The sequence below is a fragment of the Anthonomus grandis genome, chromosome 15 (assembly GCF_022605725.1).
Source record: "Anthonomus grandis grandis chromosome 15, icAntGran1.3, whole genome shotgun sequence".
Lineage (NCBI taxonomy): Eukaryota > Metazoa > Arthropoda > Insecta > Coleoptera > Curculionidae > Anthonomus > Anthonomus grandis.
Genome location: NC_065560.1, coordinates 4,440,032 through 4,452,412, shown reverse-complemented (window position 1 = coordinate 4,452,412; position 12,381 = coordinate 4,440,032). Strand labels below are relative to the sequence as shown.

General features: G+C 30.3%; 1 protein-coding gene across 11 annotated transcripts in view; it reads right to left on the bottom strand.

The window, feature by feature from the left end:
• Positions 1-1,163: 1,163 nt before the first annotated feature.
• The window catches only part of LOC126744960 (glycine receptor subunit alpha-4), an 88,546-nt gene continuing 77,328 nt past the window's right edge, over positions 1,164-12,381 (bottom strand). For 6 of the 11 annotated variants that reach the window (XM_050452578.1, XM_050452579.1, XM_050452585.1 and 3 more), the window contains one exon: positions 1,164-10,598. In XM_050452578.1, coding sequence (XP_050308535.1) covers positions 10,440-10,598 — 159 coding nt within the window. In that variant the 3' untranslated portion in view covers positions 1,164-10,439. The remainder of the gene's footprint in view (positions 10,599-12,381) is intronic. The other 5 variants (XM_050452580.1, XM_050452581.1, XM_050452586.1 and 2 more) reach the window with 2 other exon arrangements.

Genomic DNA, 12,381 nt, shown 5'->3' with positions numbered 1-12,381 from the left:
ATTAGTCCATGGCTTGTGAAGTTATTATGCTGATATATGGTCTCAAAGTTCTACTGATCAAGTGAGCAAAGTTGCTCACAAAAGAGTTGATTGATTTTAATTCTTGAAGATAAATTAAAAATGAAACAAACTGCATTTTAGGGTCTTACAAAATATTTTATTTTCAAATTTTAATTTTAAATGACAAGATATAATGTAATGTGTTGATAAAATACTAACAATGTGTGTGTGTATATAAATATTATACATATTTATTTTAAAGAACATAATTCAAAATAATAAAGAACTGCCATAACAACAGATTTATATAAAGTATATGAGATTATTTTGAATATATTCTTTAAGCCATATTCATATATTTTAGTGCAAGCCACCTTTGACTAGTCTTCTTGTGGTATAGGTTTTGGTACATAATATTTCATTTTTATTTGCTTAAGTTTAAACGATTTAAAAGCTGCAGGCGAGCAATCTTAATTTTTTTCAAAAGAGATTTACTTCTTAGGTATTGGTGATTATGCGGCGTATCTAAGAAGAATCATCACATGAACTACAGTCCTAACTAATTATTTTACTCAGAAAGCCACTTTTACATCTGACTCAGAAGGAGTCATTTCCCATATAAGTACATATGCTTGAATAAAATCCTCTTATTAAATCAGAAAACTATCAAATAAGGTGGTATTATAGAAAGTGCTAAATATGAATCATCTGCAATAGTTCTGCTTCAGAGGATGCTGAATGAACCATATTCCTGAGGGAATTCATAGTAAAAATTCTGGATCTGGATCTTCATAACTCATAGATTCGCCGCATTAAAATCACCCTGCATTTATTTATAAATTATGTGATTTATATACAGAATCAATTATATTATTACCACTAGATTAATTAAAAATGGTGCTTCCTGATTGTGTTGTGTAATTTACAGTGATGTACAGCGATAATTTGTAGCAAAGAGAACTATCATATTAAATATTTCTTTTTACATTCTATCCAAGACTAATTTACATATCATATTGCTGAATTATTGAAAATGCTCCCATATTTAAATCAATGGAACGAATGAAAGATTTTCTCTTTTAAAGTGAGGACTTTAAACCCCTCACACGTTGACTTAAGCAATCAAAATTAATTAACACTCTTTTCGGAATTAAATGACAGTCAAACTTACATAAAATTTATTAACTTACAAGCATTATAATTAGGAATAGTTTATCGCACAATTGTTAAGGCCACAAGTAGCATCGATTTCTTAATTACTGGGTTTCTTTATTGCATTTAAAGGTAGGACAAAGCATGAAAGGCTTGGTAACGAAAGCCCTAATGCTTAAGTTAAATTAAGTATATTAAAATATGTTTGGCATTAGGTCTTCTTATAAACATGTTAGATTAAAAACCTAATGCCAAACAGTAGATCTAATAAATTATACTTTACATTACCTTCAATAATAATCTGGGATATCAAATTACACATAATAATATCTAAATTGGTTCGAAAGCAGCATAATAGCTCTTCAGTCATCATCACAGGTTTTGCTCTATATGTGCCTAAGGCAAATATACTACACATTATCATTTAGAATATTAAAGAAAAACACTTTGATCAAGATTTAGTTTGACCAACATACATTTCGAATTGAATCATTTTTGTATCAAGTTCCTTCAATTTCAAATTTATTAGTGTCATAGCTGTCAAGTATCCTCTGAATTTACAGCTGCTCTAAATTTTTATAGAAGTAGAAATAACGGTACCAAGAGTCAATTAGTTACATACAAGACCTTCATTTATTCACAAAGTCTAGAGGCAATGAATGCAATTAAAGGCAGTTTAGATGCAGTTATAAATGTCCTGGAATCTTACCTTGGTTTACAAACTGATTGTAGCCAGGTTTCAAAGACTGTTCAAAGCAGCAGTGGAAAACTGGATTAAAAAATAATCCTCCAGGAACTTATTTTAAATATGAGCTGATTTTACTATGAGCAATTAATGAAAAGTCGAGAGGACACTGTAGACTCTCAGGAAGAGGAACAAACAACATTTGAAAAGTTATGCAGAAATGTACTACCTATGATAGTACATTTCCTTAATCCAAAACTTAATACAAAAATTGAACTTTTGTCTTATATATTATTCTTATATTAGTGCCTGCAGTAGTATAGTAAGTGGCATAATTTCGAATTACAACTATAGTCGGAATGCAGTGTAAACTTTATAATGAGATAAACTACGATTAAAAATGTTTAACAGTGTAATAAATAATATTAATATAATAAATATAACAACATTTAGAGTTTTCTAACGTTCTAGTGACTAGGCAATAATTTTTAAAAATTGAAAGATGATAGAAATAAGTCAGGTACAAATTAAAACGATGATTTATATTTACAATAAATATTTTAACTTAGTAATTTTAAAGATCGTCTATATCATCTACAATCACAGAAATGTTTTTTTTTCCTTCTTAAATCTAATGTATAAGAGTTAGCCCATTTATAAAGTGGATCATAAAAATATGGGTTCTAAATAATAAATTATGCTCTATATAATTGTAATAATAATAATTAATAAAAAATAGAAAAACTGATTTGCAATTAATTTGATTGTTTTATTATGCCAAAAATTTTTAAAAGAAACAATTGGGAAAAGGTGCTTAAAGAACATAGATTTTCTATTTCTTATTAAAATGCTTAAACAAAATATATAAACACTAGTTTAAAGCGCATTTCGTGATTATCACATTTCGAGTGAAAAATCCATGACTACTTCTTTTGGATGCATTTCTTTCATTATTTTAATGCCTGGAAAAAATATTTCACATATGAAATTAGAAAAAAAGATCCGATCGAATTGTGTCCTGAACAAGGTACAGAATCTATAAAAACGGGACTACCAGACTAATTAATCTCAGTTAATATCAATATTACAGTAATAACAGTTTAGTTTCCTCATAAAATAGAAAATATGCTACTCAGAAATATATTGTCTACAAATGTTGTTTACAGTTCAAAGTGATCTAACATATATTTTTGGAATTATTGACTTTTTTAGACAGTGAAGTCCAAGGACAACGTCTGATCTATATACCGCCCATTTGAAAGTCCAAAATCCGAAGAACTACTAAGACTATTTTGATGAAATATAAAGCATAATATCCAAAAAAAGTTTAATTTTTTCTTTAAATTTTTTATTGTGGATTCAAGTTAGTCTAGTAGAAATATCAGCGCTTTAAGGCTTTAAAGTACAAGGACAAAGTCTGATCTACCTAGGTGACCTTCAAAATTATGATTTTCAAAAGAATATTATTTACAGCATTCAAAATTATGCTGATAAACACTTATGGAAATATCATCCATTAGGGCAGGAACGTCCAATCCTGGAAGCTTAAATTTATGCAAGTCAAGCTTAGAACTGCTTACTCACATTTAATCGTTAATATCTCGGTTAATATTAATTTTACAGTATTAAAGCTGATTATAGAAGTTGTAGACTTTTTTAAGGTCAACAAGAATGGTTAAAGTAATTTTTCTTATAAGAGTGATGGTTTTCGAGATATAGTTTCTGGAAGTTTAGCTTTATTCAAATTAAGTTTGTTACTGCTTACTTACCTTTTATCCTTAATATCTCAGTTAGTATCAATTTTAGAGTCATAAAGGTCTCTATAGAAGTTATAGATTTTTTTAAGCTCATCAAGATTGGTTAGAGTAATTTTTTCCGTCAGAATGATGGTTTTCGAGATACAGCCCCTGGAAGTTCACCTTTATGCGAGTATAAAAAAATGTGATAAATGGAGTAAATTAGAAAAAAATATTTCGTACATATTGGACTTTTGACAGTGATGACAAAAATTTAAACACTTTCAACCGTTTAATAAAAATTCATTTAAAATAAGCGGCATAATTTTTAAATTTTTGTAAGGGGCTGAGCTTGAAGTTAGCGGTAAGAAAAAGACGCTCACAATAAAATCAAGTTAATTAAAGTCGCATTTTTAGAGGAACAAATAAAAGTGCTAGATCTTAGTGAGATCTACAAGAATGATTGGAGTAATTTTTTCTGTGAGAGTTTTCGAGATAGAGCTCCTGGAAGTTCACCTTTATGCAAATTATGTTTGTCACCGCTTACTCTCACTTTATCCTTAATATCTCGGTTAGTATTGATTTTAGAGTCATAAAGCTTATTATAAGAGTTGTACAGTTTTTTAAGGACAACAAGAATTGTTAGAGTAATTTTTTTTGTGGGAGTGACGGTTTTCGAGATAGAGCCCCTGGAAGTTCACCTTTATGCAAATTATGTTTGTCACCGCTTACTCTCACTTTATCCTTAATATCTCGGTTAGTATTGAGTTTAGAGTCATAAAGCTTATTATAAGAGTTGTACAGTTTTTTAAGGACAAGAATTGTTAAAGTAATTTTTTTTGTGTGAGTGACGGTTTTCGAGATAGAGCTCCTGGAAGTTCACCTTTATGCAAATTATGTTTGTCACCGCTTACTCTCACTTTATCCTTAATATCTTAGTTAGTATGATGTTAAAGTCATGAAGCCTGTTATAAGAGTTGTAGAGTTTTTTAAGGACAACAAGAATTGTTAGAGTAATTTTTTTGTGGGAGTGATGGTTTTCGAAATATAGCCCCTGGAAGTTTAGCTTAGTTTTAGAGGTCATTAGCTTTGGTAACCATACGCATGTGTAGAAAACCTCTATATAATGTACAATATCCGACTATACTCATTTGACGAAATATATTGCAATATGACTGGAATATCCCACGAATATGCCAAATATCGTATATGCAAAAGCAATATTCCGGGCAGATATGCAGAGAATATACACTTTTCATCTTTTGTCAGATATTTCAGCTGCTTTTGTGAAAGGTAGTACCTATATTTAATATGTCTTTCGATTTTTTAGTTAATATACTATTTTAAAAATTATTATTATTTATCATATTTTATTTTTTTATCAAATTTTGCTACAGCGATTCCGTACTATTGTTCGTTTACTGTGCCTCACTCTCTCGAACTCGTTTTTTGTGTCGTTAAAAACCTGCTTTCTCTTTTCTTGCCATTGCCATTTTATCTTAGGAATCCATATTAGAAGTTCGTAGTAAGTATTGATACGGCGTTATAATATTACACTGAACGTTTTAAACCAATGTAATAGGTACATATCTAACATATCCTATAGTTAAATTTGCGTTATTTAACGCTTCGTTCATAATTCGTTACCATGTTTTTAGTCAATACATGGGAATGAGAAAAAAAAGAAAAACAAATACATTTTTGAACCCGTACATCGAAATTCCAAATAGTATCGATACATCCATCCCTTTTTACCTCATTCTTATAAATGTTGGTGTTGTGTGAATAATTAATAAAGTTTTTAAAAGTTTTCTATAGTTTAATTTTAAATAAATAAAAATATCCGATACTAAGTTGAACTATAGTTTTATAACAATAAAAAAGTATGTTATCTGGAAAGTTTAGATTATTTGTTAGGATTGTTAGGAGAGCTCTCTAGAGAATATGACACATTATTACATATAGGCCAGTAAAACTAAGGTGTTTACATGGGGTAACTCGGAACAAATTTGCGACAAGTTGAAACTTTCAGGATACCTTCTTTAGATGGTCGACAGTGTTTCCTTAAAATCGCACTAAATCGCATGGGTCGTACTTGCCCAATTAGACTTTAAACTAACAAACCGTATTTTTTTTTATTTCTTTGAAAATATCTCAAAAAATATAAACTATTTAAAAATTTTATAAGGGGAAATTTGTTGCCAATAAGAATAGCTACAAAACCGCTTTTTGTTTTTCAAAATCACCTTAAAAACAAAGAACTTATGGGCCTTTAAATATTAGGCCATTACGGCTTGAGCTGCAATTATATCTAAAAATTGAACCATTTTGTAAAAAAAACACATGATACCTAATTATTACTTTACTTCAGTTGGAACCGAACATCCAACATTGCCATATAATACCAATGCCGAATGTCACAACCAAGTAAAAAATTGTAAATTATTTAAAACTTCTATTTGCTTTTTAGACCAGGTGTTGCAGGCAAAATGGACAAAATAACAAATATACATACATTAAAATCGAATTTAGATCCTGCAATAGTTAAAAACATATTATTTGTTCATGCAATGTCGGGTTGCGATACCACATCGGCATTCTTTAAAAAGGGCAAAAAAAAGTGCTTTAATTGTTTTGTCTAAAAATGAAAAGCTTTCCGAAGATTTACTTCAATTTAAAGGGGTATTCAGTGATATTGCCACTTTATTAAAATTAGGAGAAAATTTTATTCTAAAATGGTACGGCAGTAGGAGAAGTCAAAATTTAAACTCATTTAGGTATGTAAAATACAATCAGGTAATTGCACGCCAAAAACTGTGTAGTAACTTTGAGCTAGCTTCTTTACCCCCGACAACTGAAGCTGCTCAATTACATCTTAAAAGGGTTTACCTTCAGGTACAGTCATGGTTGGGAAATAATTTAGATCCAAGAGTGTGGGGTTGGGTGGAAAAGGACGGTTACTTAGACCCACAAAGAAACAGTAAGGACATCGCTCCCGATTTTATTATAAAATTATTATTTTGTGGATGCAAGTCAGTATGCTCCAAAACGTGTATCTGCAAAAAGGTAGGAATTAAATGTTCATCAAGCTGTACAATTTGCATTGGACAGTATTGTGACAATGCAACAAATGTGTCTTTTGTTGAAAATGATGAATCTATAGAATAATTTCTTTTTCTTTTATTAAAATTTGTTTTAATAAAGTAAGTATACTTTTGTTCATGACTGTATGAGACGATTACTGTGTTTGGTATCAAATTTAATAATAAATACAACTGGCCTAACTCTTTAAAAAGTGTCATTTAGGTACCATGCCATACAGACTTTAGTTTTATACTATATTTCTGTTTTTTTTTTTAATATTATTTGAGATTATTATTAAACGAGTAAATAGCAGCACATTTTAGCATAGTATTATTTACCTATTTTTGAGTTTAACGCTTTACCTAAAATATTAAATCTACCATATTTTTCTTATAAAAAACATTCAATTAATTTGCGTCAGCGTTAATAAAGTCGAATTTATCAAAAGCAGTTTAATAGAATCCAAGCCCAATCGGCTCAATTTTTATAAGCCCATAACTTTTTTGTTTTTAGGCCGATTTTAAAAAACAAAAAAATGTTTTGTAGGTATTTTTATTGGCAATAATTTTTTTTTCTTGTAGATTTTTAAAAAAGATAATAGTTTCTTAGATATTTTTGAAAAATAATAAAAAAGCACTTTTTTTTAGTTTAAAGCCCTATTGGGCGAGTACCGCCCATGCGATTTAGTGCGATTTCTGAGGAAACATTGTCGACAACCTACAGAAGGTATCCTGACAATTTCAGCTAGTCCCAAATTTGTTCCGGGTTGGACCCATAGTTTTACTGGCCTAATAGTGATAGATTTTTTCTAGAGACCATTACATATTAAAGATGCCCGAGTTTATTGCCATTCAGACATAGAAGACTTTTACAATTACAACAATTGTATTAATCAATTTTTAATTTTCTTATTAGGTTTACTCTATTTTAATAATTGTCTTAGTGATAACAATTACAAAAATGTATTAGGATGTTTAATTTACCATGTTTATTTACCAAGCAAATGTCACAAGATGCTAATGAATTTGTGAAAAACAATGTATTGTAAAAACAAGAAAAACATCAAGTATCAATCTTAAACATGTATAGGTAATCAAGATATGGATGTATACTGTATAGGTATAATAAAAGGTAAATCATAAAGTATCGATAAATATAATATATCTTTTAGCTAATATCATAAAATGATACTATTCAATCAATGCCAGAATCTGAAATAATTATGTTACTGCAATTGGAACCATTAGTGCATTAATTTTTTTTACTGTAAATCTTTTTTTAGACATTTGCAAGCAAATCGTCAATTTAAGGTGGGAACTGAAAATCAGTTAAAGATGTGTTTTAGCTAAAGCATTAGAGCTCCTTTAATGGAGAAATGTAAGTACCAATATTGGATAATTCTAATCTGTCTTCATTATGATATTACCATACTATGATTTATCTAATTCATTGTTTTTACTATTTATTTCGAAACTGTATATTCTGATTTAATTTATTACCAATATTGATATTTTTTTTCTTTTTTAGGAATAGAGATACAAAAAAGATGACTGAATATTCTTTATTTTTACACTTGAATATTTATTGCTTTTATTTTTTATGTGCGTAATGTAAAGCTGATTAAGCGACTAATCAATAGTTTAAATAGCTGAAAAATATTTATTTCAATAATTTATAAGTTTATCACACCGTGTTTTTATATTTTTTAAAGATTTTTGTTTTAGTTTTTGGCTGTTGTTTTTTAAGCTCAATGTTTATTTAAAATATTTGTTTTGTTATTGACTTCTGAGTATATGATTTTGTAGATCAGAACCTAGGACCGCAGAATCTGGGATGTGTGCACATATACAATATTCTCAGAATCGAAGATTATTATCCTTCAGCAAGATTGCAAGGGGTTAAGTGGGTCTATCGATACATTTGTTCAGGGTGCCAATAACTATTTTTATAAATTGGAATTCCAGGCTTCAATTGCCTGGAAGAAATGAAAAATTTCTTTAACTATTCAGTTCTTCACACTTTTCTCAAATGTTAATAAATTATTTCAGCGGATTTTTAGTGTTTTCTAGGCCAGAAATCTGTATTCTTTCTTCCAGGCAGTTGAAGCCTGTAATTTCCAGACTATTTGAAATGTAATTTTTTATTCCTTCCAGAGAGTCCAGGAATTCCAGGCTTCAACTGCCGGGAAGAAATGAAAAATTTCTTCAGTTCTTCAAGCTTTTGTCAAATGTTAATAAATTATTTCAGCGGATTTTTAGTGTTTTCTAGGCCAGAAATCTGTATTCTTTCTTCCAGGCAGTTGAAGCCTGTAATTTCCAGACTATTTGAAATGTAATTTTTTATTCCTTCCAGAGAGTCCAGGAATTCCAGGCTTCAACTGCCGGGAAGAAATGAAAAATTTCTTCAGTTCTTCAAGCTTTTGTCAAATGTTAATAAATTATTTCAGCGGATTTTTAGTGTTTTCTAGGCCAGAAATCTGTATTCTTTCTTCCAGGCAGTTGAAGCCTGTAATTTCCAGACTATTTGAAATGTAATTTTTTATTCCTTCCAGAGAGTCCAGGAATTCCAGGCTTCAACTGCCGGGAAGAAATGAAAAATTTCTTCAGTTCTTCAAGCTTTTGTCAAATGTTAATAAATTATTTCAGCGGATTTTTAGTGTTTTCTAGGCCAGAAATCTGTAATCTTTCTTCATAGGTACTTTCAGTCATATTGTCTTTCTTCCAGGCACTTGAAGCCTGGAATTCCTGGACTGCCTGGAAGAAATAAAAAATTACATTAACTCTTCAGTTCTTCACAGTTTTCTGAAACCTTAATAAATTATTTGAGTAAGTTTTTAGTGTTTTCTAGACCAGATATCTGTATTCTTTCTTCACCGCCACCTTCAGTCATATTGTCTTTATTCCAGACTATCTGAAATGTAATTTTTTATTCCTTCCAGGCAGTCCGGCAATTCCAGGCTTCAACTGCCTGGAAGAAATGAAAAATTTCTTTAACTAGTCAGTTCTTCACACTTTTCTCAAATGTTAATAAATTATTTGCGCAAATGTCTTGCGTTTTCTAGGCCAGAAATCTGTATTCTTTCTTCATAGGTACTTTCAGTCATATTGTCTTTCTTCCAGGCAGTTGAAGCCTTGGTTCCCTGACAGCCTGGAAGAAATACAAAATTACCAACTCATACTCAACGTACAAGAAATACAATGTATGATATGCGCCTATGTTACCATGTCATGACTATGTCACCATGATAGTGATCAAGTTGATTTACTTCTGCTTTAATAAATTAAAATTTTACCGATGGTTAAAAAAATGCACCCAAAAAAAGGTTTCTTTAATCACATCCCTAGCTTGCGTTAACTTCAACAATTATTTTCATAAGACTGCAATAGTATATCGAAAAAACAAATTATTCACGCGGATGTATACATACACTAATTTACCCTAATTTTGGTGTAAGTTAAATGACGCAGAACGAACGCTTATTAAATCTAAAGTACATCTTGGTATATATACAGTGCTTCAAGAGCTACCTCGTATTGCGAACTTTGCGAAAATCTCGAAAATAATTTTTCATACGTAATAAATTAAGTACATATTTCCGACAAGTCCACTAATATTGCTTGATATGTACCGTCAAGCCGTTTATCACTAATAACATTTTTAATAATTTTTTTTTACAAATATATAGGCACGCGTTCTCACCATCCGCTTCAGTACCAAGAGACATCTTTCTCTAAAAGTCTTTTAGTAACGAAGCGGGTTACAATAGTCCTCCTGTTCCATATTCACTCGTGTGTATTTGTAAAGCTCTTGTAGTGGTAGAAGAAGAACACGAGAAAAACCGCAAAAGCAGTAGGAAAGGTGATCCTCGCTATTACGTCGATTGTCTTCGCCACTCTGATCGGATGAGGAGGTTCCTTCTTTCTGACCTGCAAAGTTGAACCCTATACATGGCAGAGATTGATTAGTTCGGTTAGTATTTCACACACACATTAATTACCAAATAGTTATTGGGGAAATATTTTCAATAACATCTTTATCAGCAGTATTTCGGGACCTTGCAAACGCATCTAATAATGTATGGTTTATTGAGGCATCCTTGGAAATGGAGCATCAGTAAAATAGTACAAGAGACTTAATTCAAATAAGTAACTTTATATTGAGTATAGGACTTACAGTGTTTTAATTGAGGTATGTGACACAAATCTTGAAACATTTATGGCATCAACTTAGGCTTTTCAGAAGATAACAGACCACGAAAAACAATTTACTGTACAGCAGTATTTTGTGATTTAAGTAAGGCCTTTGACTGTGTTTACCTATTTCAAAAACTGTATAAGGTTACATGACTGAAGGTGAAATAGCTAATGATCAGGGGGAGAAGTACCTAAAAGAAGACACAAGAAGCAGATGAAACCTCTAAGGTAGAAAAGGATAGGAAGAAGAAAAGGCATGATCAATTTTAAGCTATGCCTCAAAAGGATACGTTATAGAACTACTAATCTAGCATAATTACCCCATAAGATGGTCATTTGATATGCCAAAGTTTGAGGTTGATAAGATATTATTACCGCACATTTTTCCTTACTATTCGCTTGTACGGCAACGGATTTTGACTTTGTTAGTATGGGTCAAAAGAGAATTTTATGCTGCTTGTAATGATATATCAGCCAACCTTCCAGCTTTCAATTCTTCAGATAAATTGTGAAAATCCTTATAGTGGTAATCAAATAATTGATCCCTAAAGAAAATCAGTTGAATTGATTTGGAAAGAAAAAGTCCTTTTTCCTTGAAAGTTTATTACTCTCGTTAAGTAGGAAATTGCTGAAAAATTTGAGGTCCAGAAAGGTACTGAACGTTTTTCCAGCCTTTCCTGAAAAAATTGTGATAATCTTTCCAGTGATAATCAAGATATGAGAATTTTTATTACAGGAGTACCTGTGCGAAACAAAATAATTTATGACTTTTAATGGTCGAAGGATTTTCCAGTCCTTTCTGAAGAAAATATGAAGATTCTTCCAGGCTTACCTAATTTTAACTTAGAAAAAAAAAAATTATCCATATCTATCAGCTTATTTAGGCAATTTTTTCAAACTGAATAGTTCCACATTTTCCCAGATAATTTTTTCCAGAATAAATATACAGGAATAAAATAAAAACGTCCTGATAGTTATTTTAAGTAGCTATAATAAACTATTAAACAACTTTTCTGTAACTATTATAGTTACCAAATTAGACATATATAAAATTTGGCTAATGTTAAGTGAAGAACAAACCGAGGGCCTCAATCTTTTTCCGGATAACTTTTTCTAGGATAGAGATAAAAGAGTAAAATAAAAAGTTTTTTATAGTTAGTCCAAGTAGCTATAATAAAGTATATAACAATTATCCTGTAACTATTAAAGTTACCAAATTAGGCACATATGAAATTTGGCTAATGTCAAGTGAAGAACAAACCGAGGGCCTCAACCTTTCTCCAGATAACTTTTTCCAGGATAAAGATAAAACAGTGAAATGAAAGGTTTTTTATAGTAAGTCTAAGTAGCTATAATAAAGTATTAAACAACTTTTCTGTAACTATTATAGTTACCAAATTAGACACATATGAAATTTGGCTAATGTCAAGTGAAGAACAAACCGAGAGCTTCAATCTTTTTCCGGATAACTTTTTCTAGGATAGAGATAAAAGAGTAAAATAAAAAGTTTTTTATAGTTAGTCTAAGTAGC